This window comes from Mus musculus, chromosome 1 (genome assembly GCF_000001635.26).
Source record: "Mus musculus strain C57BL/6J chromosome 1, GRCm38.p6 C57BL/6J".
Taxonomy (NCBI): domain Eukaryota; kingdom Metazoa; phylum Chordata; class Mammalia; order Rodentia; family Muridae; genus Mus; species Mus musculus.
Window position 1 is genome coordinate 134606761 of NC_000067.6, and position 17361 is coordinate 134624121.

At 40.6% G+C, this 17361-nt stretch overlaps 1 protein-coding gene across 4 annotated transcripts in view; it reads left to right on the forward strand.

Annotated features, from left to right (window-relative positions):
• Window positions 1–17361, forward strand: part of Kdm5b (lysine (K)-specific demethylase 5B) — a 72701-nt gene that overhangs the window by 46583 nt on the left and 8757 nt on the right. For all 4 annotated transcript variants that reach the window (NM_152895.2, XM_011248090.3, XM_017312617.2 and 1 more), the window contains 10 exons: window positions 928–1047; window positions 2105–2299; window positions 6428–6609; window positions 7127–7251; window positions 9158–9308; window positions 9429–9543; window positions 10932–11287; window positions 12800–12938; window positions 14083–14262; window positions 15175–15333. In NM_152895.2, the coding sequence (NP_690855.2) occupies window positions 928–1047; window positions 2105–2299; window positions 6428–6609; window positions 7127–7251; window positions 9158–9308; window positions 9429–9543; window positions 10932–11287; window positions 12800–12938; window positions 14083–14262; window positions 15175–15333 (1722 nt within the window). The remainder of the gene's footprint in view (window positions 1–927; window positions 1048–2104; window positions 2300–6427; window positions 6610–7126; window positions 7252–9157; window positions 9309–9428; window positions 9544–10931; window positions 11288–12799; window positions 12939–14082; window positions 14263–15174; window positions 15334–17361) is intronic.

Genomic DNA, 17361 nt, shown 5'->3' on the forward strand with positions numbered 1-17361 from the left:
AAGACAGCTATAGTGTAATAATAAATCCATCAAAAAAAAAAAAGAAGTGACAGTGAATTGTGGGATCTCGTGATTAACCAAAATGGAATGCTCCCCATGACTCATTCTGACGGTGGTGCTGGGAATTGAACCGAGAGCCTTAGAATTGAGATACTAGGTTTACATTTTGTCCTGGTGCTGCTTCGTTGCCAGAGCTGTTTTACATTGCTTACTGAGTCCTCCACCCCCTCAACCCCCCTTCCTCACTCACCTACGGTGTTGTGTGTGTGTGTCTGCATTTGGCTGTTGTTCCTCGGGGATCATCCATCTTGATATTTCAGACAGAATCTCTGAGGACTTTATGGAGGGCCATTAAGAGTGTATTTGTGGACCATAAAGTAATGACAAAAGAACAAAACATTCACTATGTCTTCATTGTTAACATTTCTCTTTGATTTTTCAAGTTTGTCAATATTGGAATAAAATGTAGGGGCTAGATTTAGGGCTTTGGGAAATCAATGGATTGATTTTTCATTCCTGGTCTGGAACTTGCTATGAAGTCTAGATTGTCCTCCAACTCAAGAGATCCTCTTGTCTCTGCTTCACTTACGGCTGAACCTTGGGAGATTCCTGATTGTATCTGTAAAAAAAGATGTTTCTTGCCTCTTAGATGGTTTCTTATTTTTGTGGTAAGAGCACTGACTTCAGTTCAGAGGCTATTTAGTTCTGTTAGTGTGGTATACCACTCCATCTTGTGGCAGAAACCAGATGATTCTAACAGTAATTTTTTCCCCCTCAGTTTTGATATAAGGTGTGTGTGTGTGTGTGTGTGTGTGTGTGTGTGTAGTCCTGTCCTATTTGTCTAGAGAAATCATCTGATAGTTTATGTCTAAATTGCCTTTGAGAATGTTACTGTAAAACCTTAATTGCTCATTCCTGTCTCTGTAGGTTTATCGAACGAATCAGTGTGCTGGGGAGTTTGTAATTACGTTTCCAAGAGCCTACCACAGTGGCTTCAACCAAGGTTTTAATTTTGCCGAGGCTGTTAACTTCTGCACTGTTGATTGGGTATGTGTTATGTATTTGAGCTTTCTCAAATCTTACCATTTTTTTGTGGAAATAGCATAAAATGCTTTAAAAACTGTCACATATCCTTGCTACTCATCTGGATTCCATGCAAAATCTTTTCCATTTTACAGTGAGATAAGACACTGGATAACACAGTGTGTGACAACTCAGACATGCACTGTGTGCATGCCTATGTGCATGCACATGCCTTTGGCCAGAGAATTATAGATAGCTGTGAGTAGCCTGACATAGGTACTGAGAAGTATGCTTTGAATCTCTCTAAAAATCAGCACTTGCTCTTAAGTGCTGAGCCACCTCTCTCAAGATACTTCTTTTAAATTGTACAAATTGTTAATGAAATTTTAGGGGATAGAGCAGTGCTTTGCCTTTTTTTTTTTTTCCCCCAGTGTTGCCATGGCTAGTCCTGAGTTCTTTATTGTAAACCACCCTGCTTCAGCAGGTTTTGGGAAACCTAATTTGTAGCAAGAGTCTTCCTGAAGTGTCTTTTAAAATGGCTAAAGATTTTTTTAAAAAAATATTTATTTATTATATGTAAGTACTCTGTAGCTGTCTTCAGACACACCAGAAGAAGGTGTCAATCCCTTTACAGATTGGTTGCTGGGATTTGAACTCAGGACCTTCAGCAAAGAATAGTCAAGTGTCCTTAACCGTTAAGCCATCTTTCCAGCCCAAGGCTGAAGCTTATTAAAGCTTGCAAACTAGTAACAAATATTCCAGCCTTAAAACTTGGTAGGGTTTCAGGTTAGCACTGTTGTTTGAGGAATAGTACTAACATTACCAGTTAAACTCCACATTACTCGGTAACTCATTATCAATATATCTTTTTCCTAAACCAGTTTTCAAATAAGTTACCTAATGTGATAGACCTTTAGAGCACAACAATAGACCCAGGGCTCTGGGAATCTGAGTCTAATTTAGGGTTGATAAGTGATAGGTGTTTTGACCTATATTGTATTATTTGGTAATATGATATTGTAAGTCAGAAGTCTTTAGAAATTAAAAAAGACTATGTCATTTTCTTGTGCCCTGTGTACAGCTGCCATTGGGCCGCCAGTGTGTGGAGCATTATCGCTTGCTGCACCGTTATTGTGTCTTTTCCCACGATGAAATGATATGCAAAATGGCTTCTAAGGCTGATGTATTAGACGTTGTGGTAGCGTCAACTGTTCAGAAGGACATGGCCATCATGATCGAGGACGAGAAAGCTTTAAGGGAAACTGTTCGGAAATTGGTAAGATTTCTGGAAGTCCAATTCCATGTCATTAACTGTGATTTTCTAAGTCAAGTTGTGTTTTCTACTACTGTTTTAAGAAGCTTTTCCACGTTGTATTTAATGGCTACAGAGCTGCCGGGAGCCCTCCTCCGGCCTGGAGAGGGTAGTGGTATAGTCACAGAGTAGGACTCTGGTGATGGCTTTAAAGTCTGAGGGCCCCGGGCTTTCAAGCTCTTTAACTGTACTGAAAAGCTAAAAACTTTCTTGCTCTTTCTCAGGGTAAAAAGACTGCTGGCTAAGGTGATTAACACTTACAGCCTAACAAAGGATTAAGCAGTGTGGCCTTTGTTCTAGCTCAGCAAGAACTGCTGGGCTCTAACTGCTGGGCCTGCTAGTAGGAAGTTGCTGGAAGAAATTGGGACACTTAGAGAGGTGGTTATAGAGTTTATACTAAGTTGTAAAAAGTTTCCTATGAAAACTAAGGGGAAAGCCAAAAAGATCCTAAGCGGGGACTAAGTGTGGAAAGGCAAAAAATTCTCTCTCTCCTTGTCCTCAGCACTTATACATCTTTCAGAATACATGATCACATGGTACAAAGTTCATCACAAGTTCACACAAAAAGATCAAATCATAAATTGAAATAGAAGTTTACAGCAGAGAATGTTTACATTCATATCCATTAGGAGTAATTATCTGGCTAAACATTTATCACCTGTCTCAGATCTACAGGTTCACTGAAGGTTTAAAACCATAACTAATTTATTAGTGAAGTTTTGTATAAATAAACCCAGTCAATATTTTATCTTTTGTCGTAGCATCTATAATAAATAGCTATTTCCCTTTTTATGACCTTTGGTTAATTGTTTTACAACCTCTTGGAATGTGCTCTGAGTAGGAGAAAGTCTGGTTACTAAGAGCAATTAACTGGTGACACTTGGGAGACTGGCAGAGTTCTCATTGCAGTTTTGACTCTCAGAAGAGGAACTAATAGCCGTCCCTCTATAGAAGAGCTTTAATCACAGACATAATGTTAGGAATTCTTAAGGATCATCATTAAGACTTAAGTCATCTATTTGTCTATATAGCATTAGTACAAAACAGTAAATTTTTGTGGATCTGCAGAGATCTGCTCCAAAGGGGTGTGCTACTACTTAGTGATTGTTATATATGTTTAATAATAACAGGAAAAGCATATTAATTGCAGGAATCTTTCCTAAAATGAATCCCTTACAGCCTTGCTTAATAAGGGTGCGCCTATCACAGATCATATAATATCCAAAGCAGGCCATTTCAGGATATTCACCTGCTAGTTATTAGCTTGTCCCATTATGACTCTTGACAAAAAGCAATTCTAATTGACGTGTAGTAATACTTTATTTTATTTATATTGACCTTATTTTATCCCTTGTATCAGTTTCTGTAAAATATCTCTTCACATGGTTTGTCTGTTTTAATTATAAAATTATATTATTTCACTAGTGCTGCTTTCCGTCTGTCCCCTCCCTCTTTCCATCCCTCCCTTCCTCTCCTCTAATAGTGTTTCATGTATCCTCCTGCTTCTACTTTCTAAGTACTAGATTACAAGCTTGCCTCTTTTAAGTTTTGTTTATTATGTGTCCTACTTAAGACATTGTGCATAATAAAGAAGCAGAGTCACAAGGATTTTCTCCAGTATCTCACACTTTTATAATATGAATGGCCTCGGGATCATTTTAAGTAACTTTTATTTGTATTAGACACAAGTCTAAAGTGTTGTTTTTGTTTATTTTTGCATATGGATGTCTAGTTGCCCCTTCATTATGTCTTAAAAACTTCTCTCTGAATTGCCTTAGTACCTTGGTTTAAGACCTGCAAATTTAACTTGTTGCTAGTACTAAATTGCTAGTGATTACTTTTATAATATTCTCTCTCCCTCTCCCTCCCTCCCAACCTCCCACCCTCCTTTCTCTCCTGTCTCCTCTGTCCGTTCGTGTGTTGTGTGTGTGTTGTGTGTGTGTGTGTGTGTGTGTCCCAGTTAAGAATGGGATGTCAAGTATAAGTTACAACAGTGGTAAGCTCAGTAACAGGAGTGCTGGGCGCTGATCTTGTGTCCTTGATGTGCACACTTATCATTGCTTTCGCTCCAGCCCTCTAAAAGGCTTTGACAAATCTTTACGTAGACAAGAATGTCCTTGAATTCTGACCTTCCTGCCCAGTTTTAGAATTACAGGTATGCTAGAATTCTCAGTTTTATTCAGTTCTGAAATGGAATGCAGGGCTTGGAACAGCACATAAGGCAAGCATTCTACCAACTGAGCTATAATCCTAACGCCTAGCTTTGTCCTTTATTTTAAAAATTATTTTTATGTCTTTTAGTTCGTTTGCATTTTCCTGTTATGATTTTGATTTAGTAGGTTTTTGGTTTTGTTTTTGATTCTTTTGGGTCAACCACATATGTAAATAATCATTTCTTTTTATATGCCACTGTGTATAGAGGACTGGAATGTTGTCTATTGGGAGCTCATTATGGACCACCAGCAGGATATCTATTGTCCCCTGATATTTTATTGTTGGAGAAAGCAGTGCCTAGTAGATTTTAAGTGACCTGCCAAGGTCTACATCAATAATGGTAGCTAGTGATTATCTGTAGAATACCTGCCTGGCGGTGTAGGTTCCTGCTCTAGCTGAACTTCTTTTAGCAGCTGATAGCTGCTGGAGGAGGTCAAGTAGCTTTTCTTAGGTGCTGTGCCAGCGAGAGGTTGCCCTGTCCTGTCCTCCACTCATGGCCCCACACTCTTGGGCATGTGGGAGTGACTAAAAACAAAACAAACAATGGACATAAACCTTGGAAAGGTATGTTGGGAGGAGGTTGTAGTAGGGGTAGATGTAATTAAAATACACTGGTAGCCAGGTGTGGTGGTGCACGCCTTTAATCCCAGCACTTGGGAGTCAAAGAGAGGCGGATTTCTGAGTTCGAGGCCAGCCTGGTCTACAGAGTGAGTTCCAGGACAGCCAGGGCTACACAGAGAAACCCTGTCTCGAAAAACCAAAAAAGAAAAAAAAAAAAAAGATAAAATACATTGGTGCAAAATTCTCAATAATAATGGTAGCTAATTTCTGCAACTTGAAAAACTATTCTTGACCTGTGGAATGTGGAATTTACAAGTTAAAATTGTGTATAAACTATATGTTTTCCATTCTCAGCAAATTCAGAGTTGGTATTTGGTCTTCTTTAACCTCAACTCTTTCCAGACCACAGAAGTCCTTTTCAGTGATCATGATTAAAATGAAAAATCTGTTCATTAGCATTTTTTACTTTGTCTTGTCATTGTTGATTTAACGTGTAATTGTCAGAAATTATTAAAATATTAATGTAAAACCAACCAACCTTCCTTCCCTCCCTCTCTCCCTCTCTTCCTTTGTCCCCTTCCTCCCTCCCTCCCTTTCCCATTTTTACTTTGTTTGTAAAGTATGTGTGTTGGTAGAAGGCCTTAGATCTCTGGTGGCAGCGACAGGTACAGGTGGCTGTGAGCTAAGGTCATCTGCAAGAGCTGTGTTCATTCTTCTTAATCCTAGAGTCATCTTTCAAGTGCCTCTATGTATGTGTCTTGAAGATGCTAGGGATCAAATCCAGGGCTCTCTCTGTGCATTGTAGGCAAGTGTGCCAGTGTTTTTACTTTTCCTTTGTGATAGAAAGCATGTGTCTTTAGCTCTTCCTCTCTGTGCCCCAATCTTTCTGTAAGGTAAGTTTGGTGTAAGGTTGCTAACTTCAGCAGTATTCATTTATCAACAATTTTATTAATGCTCAAATAGAAATAAGTGGTTAGACTTGAGGACCTGCCTCATCCAAAGAAGGATTCTCCTTGGACAAGTAGAATAATGTGCTATTATTATTTTTAGATTATTTAGTTCTTTTTTTTTTTCATGTATGTGAGTATACTGTTTCTGTCTTCAGATACGCTAGAAGAGGGCATCACATTACAGATGGTTGTCAGCAACCATATAGTTGCTGAGAATTGAACTCAGGACCTCTGGAAGAGCAGTAAGTGCTCTTATCTGCTGAGCCATCTCTCCAGCCCGGTTATATAGTTCTAAATAGTACATATTTTCTTGGGTCTTTTAGATTGTATTATCCTTTCAAATCCTCTAATATAGATTTTGTTTTAGGGAGTAATTGATTCTGAAAGAATGGATTTTGAGCTGTTGCCAGATGATGAGCGGCAGTGTATAAAATGCAAAACTACATGCTTCATGTCTGCCATCTCCTGCTCTTGTAAACCTGGCCTACTTGTTTGCCTACATCATGTGAAAGAATTGTGTTCTTGCCCCCCGTATAAGTATAACCTGCGGTAAGTAAGGATGAGTTTTTTTCCTTTGGGAAAGCATCCAATCATTTATTTTGAGTGTGCATGTGCATAAGTGTCTTTTTGATGCCCTGGCTTGAGTGCACATGTATGCACGTGTGTGATCATATTTATGTGTGAATGTGGTTATATATCCAAAGGCAGAAGGAAGAGAGAGACACTGGGCCTTTCTTGAGCAATTGAAACACCAAAGTCCAGTCCCACTGACACACTTTCATCAAGGATTCACCTCTGATTCCCTCTCAAGTCACACCACTCCATGATGATTAAGCACTCAAATATTTGAGCCTATGGGGGCCCTTCCTAATTAGATCACCACCACACATAGGTTTTGGGGATTGAAACTCAGGTTCTTGTTCTTGTAAGTAAATTGCTCTACCAATTGAGCCGTCTTCCCAGCCCACACTGAGTCTTTAGTTATTATAGGTCTCTGAATGTTGAGGATATAACGTCCAGTTTTTTCCACTGGCCCGTCTCATTGCTGTTTGTGTTCTGTGTCCAGGTATAGATACACTCTGGATGATCTCTATCCAATGATGAATGCATTAAAGCTTCGAGCAGAGTCTTACAATGAATGGGCCTTAAATGTGAATGAAGCCTTGGAAGCAAAGATCAATAAGAAGAAAAGTAAGTAATGCAGAAAGTGGTACTCAAGCTGCAAAGTCTAGTTGGATTTTGTTGCAGCCAACGTTTTGAAACAGCCTAATTTCCTGCTTAATCTTACATCCAGGTCCTTGGCAGAAGGTTCTAGCCAAGATGGATGAGGCAGATGGCCTCAACATCTCAGTGAAGCCTGGGTATATAGGTTATACAAGATGGTTTTGGGGCCAGCGAGGTGGCTCAGTATACATGCCTCTCGGGCCCAATGATCTTGGATTAGGTTCCTGGAACCCATGTGACATCTGAACCAGTTCACCTCTGACCTCCATATGTACACCATGGCTCACATTTCCCCACTTTGACGCCCCACCCCCTGTAGTGAAAAGAAAGAAAGGAACAAACTAAACTTCTTTAAAAAAAAACAAAAACAAATAGAAAGCAGGGCCGTGGTGGCGCACACCTTTAATCCTACCACTTGGGAGGCAGAGGCAGGCAGATTTCTGAGTTTGAGGCCAGCCTGGTCTACAGAGTGAGTTCCAGGACAGCTAGGGCTATACAGAGAAACCCTAACAAAAAACAAAAAAACAAAAAACAAATTGGGGGGGGGGGCGACCCAGAAAACCAAAATAGAGCTGGAAAGTTGGCTCAGAGGTTAAGAGTACTGTTTGCTCTTTCAGAAGACCGGGGTTCAATTCCAGTCATTCACGTGGTGGCTCATAACTATCTATAACTACAGTCAGTCAGAGGGTGTATAGTGCTTCCTCTGTCCTCCCCAGCCACTACATACATATGGTGTATAGAGATATATGTAGGCAAAACACCATACACATAAAAATAAATAAATCAAGCCGGATGTGGTAGCACGCACCTTTAAACCCAGCACTCAGGAGGCAGAGGCAGGTAGTCTGGCCTACAGGGTGAGTTACAGGACAGCCAGGGCTACAGAGTAACCCTGTCTTGAAAACCAAAATAAATAGATAAATGAATAAATTTAAAAATCTTAAGAATATAATAGCAACTTTATGTATTTTGTTAAAATGGATTCTTTGAAATGCAGTATAATACTAAAATGTTGGTGAAATGTTGGCTTAACATTTCCTAGTTCTAATCAAAATTTAGTGTCCCTGGCACTTATCATTATTTTTTTCTCTCTTCTATATGTGTGTGTTTTGCCTGCATGTATGTGTGTGCGTGTGTATCTGAGCCTACTCTGTTGTGTGCCTGATAAACCCTGAGGTCAGAACAGGGCTGGGCTTGAGGATGATTGTGAGTTGCTCTGTGGGTGCTGTAACTGAACCTGAGTCCTCTTTAATAACAAGTACTCTTAGCGGCTGGGTTACCTCCAGCCATTCTCCCTCCTTTATGGTGTGTGTGTGTGTGTGTGTGTGTGTGTGTGTGTGTGTGTTTGTATGGGTGCTTAGAGAGGTCAGAAGAGAGCTCTGGGTCCCTGGGTCTGGGGTTATATGCTCCTGAGTCATTATGCGGGTCCTGGGATCCAAGCCTGGCCCTCCTCGGGAACAGTGAGGGCTTTTAGCTGCTGAGCCTGCCCTCCACCATTCCCTCCAGACTCAGTTCTCTGCACTCTGTACATCAGCAGGTCCCTCCCTCCCTTTTCATGGAGGGGAAGGGAGCACCACCACCAGTTTCTTGTCAACTATACAGTGAAGTAAAGACCACAAAGTGGGTTAAACCACAGTAGATCTCTATTACTTTTCTTTCACAAATCAGCAGATTTTCACTTAAAAAAAATTCTAAACTTATATCCTGAAGACCCAACTCTATAAGTACCCTTTGTCAGACTATTCCCCATCCCCCCAATCAGATAAACATTGCTTGTGTTACATTTCTGGGTAAGAATGGACAGAAAGTCTTCTCTGCTCTGTAATAGTGATTATGAGCTTGATCACAGGAAAGATGACTTGTTCTGTTTTAGGTCTTGTCAGCTTTAAAGCTTTGATTGAAGAATCAGAAATGAAAAAATTCCCAGACAATGATCTTTTGCGTCACCTTCGACTAGTCACGCAGGATGCAGAAAAGTGTGCCTCTGTTGCCCAGCAGTTGCTTAATGGCAAAAGGCAAACAAGGTATCTATTTCTGACTGTATGAGAATGGACTCTGAGGCACCTGAACCTAGGAACCCATTGGCATCTCCGAGTAATGAATGCACGTGTCTTCATGGCTTTCTCCGGCCCTTGTCTTTGTAGGTATCGATCTGGTGGAGGAAAGTCTCAGAATCAGCTGACGGTGAATGAACTTAGACAGTTTGTGACTCAGCTGTATGCTCTGCCGTGCGTCCTTAGTCAGACACCGTTGCTAAAGGTAACCATATAAAGATCTGTAGGACTTCAGGTATATTTATATACTCAATTGACATCATTAAGTTGGTCAGTTGGCTCTTTGGTGGTTAATTTGTTATTGTGTGTGTGTGTGTTTCTGCAGAAGCCAAAGGAGAGCATCAGATATATTAAATCTGGAATTAACAATGGTTGTGAGCCACCTGTTATGGGGGGCTGGGAACTGCTGCTCTGTCCTCTTGAAGAGTGGCAAGTGCTCCTGACCTGAGCCAATAATTCACAAATATTTGAATTTTTGTTTGTGGAATAGTGGGTGGTTATAAGGAGATTCTATTAAAAGGAAGATAAAGTTGAGATTTTTATTGTGAAAGTGACCACTGAGTCTAGCATGGTGAACCACACTTAAAATTTCAACATTTAGATCCCAAGGCAGGAGAACTGCCATAAGTATGAAGGCAGTCTGGGCTCCATAGTAAGTCCGGAGCTGGAGAGATGGTTCTGAGCTCTTGCTACACAATCAGTATGACCAGAGGTTGAATTTTCTGTGCATGTTCCAGTTCCACTGGGGCCCAGAGCAGGATTATGGCTAAGGCGTGTTGGCTTCCTAGCTGAAAAAATTGTGAGGGCCATGTGGCTCAGGGAGGGAGCCTGCTTTGGAGAAATAGGGAACTCTTTTTTTATTTTTTTTTTTAAGATTTATTTTATTAATATATGTAAGTACACTGTAGCTGTCTTCAGACACTCCAGAAGAGGGAGTCAGATCTTGTTGTTGTCTTGGATGGTTGTGAGCCACCATGTGGTTGCTGGGATTTGAACTTTGGACCTTCGGAAGAGCAGTCGGGTGCTCTTACCCACTAAGCCATCTCACCAGCCCGGAGAAATAGGGAACTCTTAATGCCCTCTTCTGCTCATCACAAGCATGAATGCCTGAAGGTGCAGATACCCTCTGAATGCACATGCACATAAACTCACATAGACTGATACACAGAAAAAAAAAAACAAAACTAAAGTAAGAAAAAGTGACTACCAGCCAGTTCTTCTCATTGGTATAAATTTTATGTTATGACCTCCTATTTGGGCTCTCAGGTGTCATTTACGTTGCTTTGTTTACTCACATTATTACTGACATAACATGGTTTGGTAAAGAAAGTTACACCTCTTTTTCCTTTTTCTATTTTCTTTATTATTCCTCTTTTTTTTCTTTTTTTCTTCTCTTTTTTTTTTCTTTTTGGTTTTCTGAGACAGGGTTTTTCTGTGTAGCTGTCTGGAACTTGCTCTATAAACCAGGCTGGCCTCAAACTCAGCCTGCCTCTGCCTGTTGAGGCCTGGGATTAAAGTTGCCCACCACCACTACCCTGCTGAACTTGTATTCTGATGGTATGACTTTGATTGTTTGCCTTTGTCTTCTTTTAGGATCTCTTGAATCGTGTGGAAGATTTCCAACAGCAAAGCCAAAAACTACTGTCTGAGGAAATGCCTAGCGCTGCCGAGCTACAGGAGTTGCTGGATGTCAGCTTTGAATTTGATGTTGAGCTTCCACAGCTCACTGAGATGCGCATTCGCTTAGAGCAGGCCCGCTGGCTGGAAGAGGTTCAGCAGGCTTGCCTGGACTCCAGCTCCCTTTCTTTGGATGATATGAGACGACTCATAGACTTAGGGGTGGGGCTGGCTCCATATTCTGCTGTGGAGAAAGCTATGGCCCGCCTGCAGGAGCTGCTAACAGTGTCAGAACACTGGGACGACAAAGCCAAGAGTCTCCTCAGAGCAAGGTAGACAAACACAAGGCAGTCTCTAGAGCTTTGGATAATAGATGAACCTTTAAGTGTAGGACAGAGAGAAGCCACTATTTGGCAAGTGCTTATAAACGTTTGCTGTCCTTATAGAATACTTGTGCAAAAAGCTGATCTGTTTGGGCTTGATTTGAACATGAGTAATGAAAATTACAGGGTTTGTGATATACACTTTTAATCCCAGCACTTGGGAGGCAGAGGCAGGTGGATTGCTGTGAGTGTGAGGTCAGCCTGGCCACATAGTGAGATCCTGTTTCAGAAGAGAGAAAAATCTTAGTTATTTTAATGCTTATGAAATAAATTATTAAATGGAAATGATCATTGTAAAGATAAGGTTGAATGAGATTTTCCTATAGTCTCTAATAATACTATCTTTGAAAGAAGAAAAAGTTTACAAAATAAATAAGTAGATAAATAAATGCAAAATAAATAGAATCTAGAGTCATGAAAGACAAATCAAATGTCTGAGAGTTGACGCGTTCATTCTGTGCAATGATGTAATACAGAATATTTTAAGTAGAAATTACTATTTTTCCTCTTGCTTGGTAGGTCTGGATGCTTCATTTGTTTTATACCTTTGGACAGAGGTGTGATAGGCGTCTGTGCTGGGGGTGAAAATGAAGTCATTTCCTAACCCTTCTTTCTCTGTGGCAAATCTTTATTGGTTCGGTAGGCAACATAGGCAGTAAAAAGTCTAGGTTACAGATACTGTTTTGCATTCTTAAGATAGTGGTCATTGAGCTGAGAGGGTGTGAAATTTTTTGCCATTGTGTTTTGAGTGTGTTAATGTTTTAGAGAATTTAAATTTTCTTAGTTTTTCTGATTCTTAACATTTTATTTGGCTTAACATAGAAGAAACTACCAGTTAGTAACTAGTATTAGTAAGCTACTTTTTGCATTAGAACTTTATTTCATAAAATCAGGAACATGTAGAACTAATTATGTTTCTAGACTCTGGGAATTTAAGAGATGGCTCAGCTAGCTGCTAAAAGTGCCCCTGCTCTGTTGTAGGGCACAAGCTCCAGAGCTGCCTGTGCCCTCTCTGCAAGGCATTTCTGCATGTGCACGTACAATGATGAAAGCCATACCTGCTTTCAATAACTTGATCATTTGAAATGAGTGAACTTGATATGCAGTGATTAGTGCCATTACGGTTTTTTTATTGTTGTGGTGAATTTCTTCCTAGAAATGATCTTCCTAGTCTTTTGGCATCTATAAGAAAAATGCAGTTTGTGGCTGGAGAGATGGCTCTGTAGTTAGGAGCACTGGCTGCTTCTCTAGAGATCCCAGTACCCATGTGCCAGTTCACCACTGTCTGTAACTCCAAGGGATCCATGACACCAGGCAGGCATGTGGTGCACATACATGTGCGTGCAGGCAAAATACTCATACACATAAAGTAAAATAAATCTTAAAAATAAGAGAGAGAAAAGGAAAATGCAGTTGTGAAATGTCTGTGCAGTTGGAAATGTCTCTGTTTTGCTTTCACAGACCACGGCATTCTTTGAGTAGCCTTGCTACAGCAGTCAAAGAGATGGAGGAGATCCCCGCCTACCTGCCCAATGGTACAGTCCTGAAGGATTCTGTGCAAAGAGCCAGAGACTGGGTTCAGGATGTGGATGCATTGCAGGTAGGTTGAAAAAGAAAAACAACATCCTGAGTCTGTCTGTGCTGTTAGTGTGATTTCCTCCTACCTGGACAGGCCTGGGTAAGGCTTTCAGAGTTTGACAGCAGTGAGCAGAAGAATAGGCAGGCGGAAGCAGGAGCAGGAGGCTGTAGTCCTCCCAACCTGGTGTCTGTGGCCCTTGATGCTAAAGGTTCAGTAGCTCTCAGTCATGTGCAGTCTCGGCCTGCAAGCTGGCTTCTTAGAGCTGTTGTCCCTCATCTCTGTGTTGTTTTTGGCTGAGATGTTTGGTGTGTGATTGTTGTGTGTGTGGTTATTTTTCTTGAGTGTGTTCACTTGTCATTTAGTTCATAAATGTATTAAAGCCTTTTTAAGATTTGTTCATCATGTGTATGACTGTTGTGCCCTTATGTGTGTCTGTGTGTCATATGGATGCCTGGTTCCTGAGGAATTCAGAAGAGGGTGTTGGGTCCCCTGGGACTACACTTACATGTGGGGCCTGGGAATCAAGCCTGGGTCCTCTGAGCCACCTCCCCAAGGACAGTTATATAAATCTTTCTTTGACAATTTCCCCAACTTCTTCTCCCACTCCTTAGACACCTCTAGTGGGTCCCCTCTCTTTTATTTCTAACCCATAGACCTATTCGTGACTTACTGAATCAGAATGTCTGGGATGAGAACCAGGAAACTGTGTATAAGTAAATGGGCTTTCCACATGATTCTTATATGTGCTGATGTTTTAAGAAACATTGGGTTTTCTAGCTTATATTTTAATTTCCTGAGTAATTTGTACTGACTTGTTTTAGGAAGTCACTAGTGACAAGTGAATTGGAATAAAATATTATCTTTAAAAGAATGCAAGTCAAACTCACTCTAGTACAAATATTTCTGTTGAGATAAATTTCTTTGATACTGTTCATAGAAACCAATGTGAGAGACCTTATAGGTATAAAAAATTTATAGATGGATATAAATAAACAGATAAAAGAGATAATTGTGTCACTTTTTTTATCCTTTGGAGCCTAGCATTAAGTGTTTGCCCACCCTTGCTGAATTTAACATGTTTTAGTCATGGAGTCATTGACCATGAGCTACACTGAAGTATACTTTTCCTATTTTATGTAGAAGTATCCTTTTCTTAATTTATTAGGCAGGAGGACGTGTGCCAGTGTTAGAGACACTCATTGAACTTGTTGCAAGAGGCCGATCTATCCCAGTACATCTCAATTCTTTACCAAGATTGGAAATGTTAGTAGCTGAAGTTCATGCATGGAAAGAATGTGCTGCTAAAACATTCTTGCCTGAGAATTCTACATATTCTCTGTTAGAGGTAAGTTTGCAATGAGCTTGTGTGCAGGAACTTTGATCTCTAGTTTGAATGAGTTTATAGCAAGCAAAAGTGACCTCATTGGATCTAATTGTGAGTAGTTTTTAAGCAACCTTTGAATGTTTTCTGGCTTCATTTAGGATATAGTTGAGAACATTTTTTTCATTAGGTTTTGTGTATGTGTGTAAGATAAGTCTCTCTGTTCTCAGGGATTCTTGAATTGTGGCAGTCTTCTGCCCTGCCTCTTCAGTTCAGGGCTTGCAGGTGTGTGCACCTCCGCAGCTGGCTGTGTAACAGTTTCTATTTATGCTCAAATTAGACTCCAGTCCTGGCTATGATTCACCACCTTTGTTTCATGTGTATGGCTGGCTTGCCTGCATGTATGTCTGGGTACCATTTGTGTTCAGTGCCCATGGAATCTAAAGTTTGTCCCTTAGAATTGGAGTTTGATAGCTGTGAACCTTATGGGTGCTGGGAATTGGAATCTGGAAGACAGTTGATGCTCTTAAGCACTGAGCCATCTCTAGCCCTACTGCCCGCATTTTTAGTAAACCTGAGATGTGACCTCACTGAGTTTTCATAAAAAGCTTAAGAGTATTTTTATATTTTTTGTAAGCTGTCCATTATCATTGGAATCAGTATATCCTTTTAACCGATTTCATTAAATCTGGAACAAAAGGCTATGTTTTTGGAGCCTGCTTTTCCTCCTGTCACTTTTTCTCTTGTTTAATCATTGGTGTGTGTGTGTGTGTGTCTGTGTGTGTGTGTTGTACATGCCTGTCTATGAGTAGAGTTTTTAGAGGCAGCATGCTTCAAAGAAAATGGACTGTGAGAAACATTCATGTACTGCTCAGGCCTTTAATTTGGTTAATCTGAAGTCTGTTTCACCATTGGCTCTGTTTTCTCTTACATTAGGTTCTTTGCCCTCGGTGTGACATTGGCCTTTTGGGGCTGAAAAGGAAACAGAGAAAGTTGAAGGAGCCCTTGCCGAGTGGAAAGAAGAGAAGCACCAAGTTAGAGAGCCTGAGCGATCTGGAGAGGGCTCTGATGGAGAGCAAAGAGACTGCGGCAGCTGTGCGTACAGGGTTTCTTCTGCTCTATCTTGGGGGAGGGTAGTTCCTTACTTTTTCAGGACTAGGTAGGAATAGCAGCATGGTTAGCAGACAGCATAACTTGAAAAATGCTTGTGTTTGCCAAAAGAATTTTTGAAAATTGTGAAGTTTAAGGATAGAGTTGGTGAGGTATGTTTCAGTGGTAAAGCCCTTGCCTGGCATTAATGAGTGCCTGAATTCTGCAAAATTATAAGACACAAAACATCCCCACAGGTGCATAAAATTTGCAGTAACCCTGGTTGTCTTGGAACTCACTATGTAGACCATAATGTCCTTGAGCTTGCCTCTGCCTCCTAAGTGCTGGGATTAAGGTGTGTGTCACCATGCCTAGCTCAGTCTGAGCCTTGAATATTGAGAGTGCTTATGGATTATCTAGAAGTACTAGCTAAGGCAATCAAGGCTGCCAGGAAGGTCAAACTGCAAAGTTAACTTGTTAACTTGCCACAGGAAACACATCAAAAGCATCTAGGAGCTGGGTAGGGTGGCTAGCGCTCAGGAGGCAGAGGCAGATGGATCTGAGTTGCAGGCCAGCGCTACAGGACGAGACGCTATCTCAAAACAGTTAAGGAAAAAAAGTTATGCTGAATAATTGAGTCCTTGCCCACGTTTTGTAAGCATTGTTGATTCAAGATAGTGCCCAAGAAGGTTCAGCAGTATCTGGCTGACATTTAATGAGCAGAGTCTTGGTGAAAGGACCCAGCTGTGTGATCGCTGGGCTGCTGAGCTGGATCAGTGGGTGAAGGCCCTTGCCACAATGTGGAGCATAACTAAGGATAGAGTTAAGTGTCACAGATCAGTGGGACACATTCTGGGGAATGTGTTGTTGGTGGGTTTAGTCATTGTCATACCAACTCAAACTAGTCTGTATCAAATAGTCTGCATGGTGGTAGACAGTACAGTGTCACCAGGATCTCTGGATTATACTGTGCATGGTGACCGAGACATGAGTGCACAGCATGTACTGAACTTGACTGTGGGGCTAACTGAATGGGCTCGTCTTTGGGCAGTGCAGTGTTTCTCTAGTAGCTACCTGACATGACATAAAATTGCCTTGGTTTATTTATAAATTTTGAAACCTAGAATCTGTTCTTTATAAAAAGACAGTCAAATTTATGGAAAGTCTGTTTTTTGTTTTTTTCCCCCTTATAGTATGTTTGTATGTGTCTGCTACTTGAGTACTGTTCAGGCAGTTTATTTTATGAAGACTTCATAGAAAGTGGTGGTTCTCTCCTTGAAATACACAAATACCTATGCCGGCTTTGCATGCGTTATCTTTCATAGACTCTAGTGTCTGTGTGTACGCAGGCTATGAGTATGCTATGGTCCTCATTTGCTTTCCATTGCTGAGCTGAGGGAGGGGACCTTGTAAATGCATAACATATACATACATGCATATCTATTTATATGAACATTACATTCAACAAGAATAGATGTTATTTTAATATCCCTTAAGTCTGTTATGGTTTACTTCTACACCTGTTCCCCCTCCAAAAACAAACAAACTTCTTTATTTGTGTGTCTACTGAAAATCTGAAAAGAGGTAATGGAGAATTCCTTCTATCCTTATGACTCAGACATCTCACCTGATGAATCAAGATTGATCTGCTTTGGTTCTTAAAGAATATGTTTCATCTGTTCTCTCCTGGTGCTTTCCCTTGAGACAGTTGGCCAGTTAATCTGGACAGATCCCTAGTGTCTAGAGAAAATGTGTTTAAAATATCATACAGTCTTAAGACTGAAGTTGATCCTGTCTATGTATTTTCAGGCCTCTTTATAAGGTTAAGAGGCATGTGCTACCATGTCCAGTTAATTTATGAAGTGCTAGGAATGGACTACAGTGCTTCATGCATGCGAGGGAAGAGCTCTTTAGCTACATCCCAGCTCCAGGTGGTTTTCTATTTAAGGATTTTTTTAAATTATTTTTATTTTTTTATTTTATTTTTTGTCAGATACTAATTTCATAGCCTATTATTGCTGTGTTCATCACCTC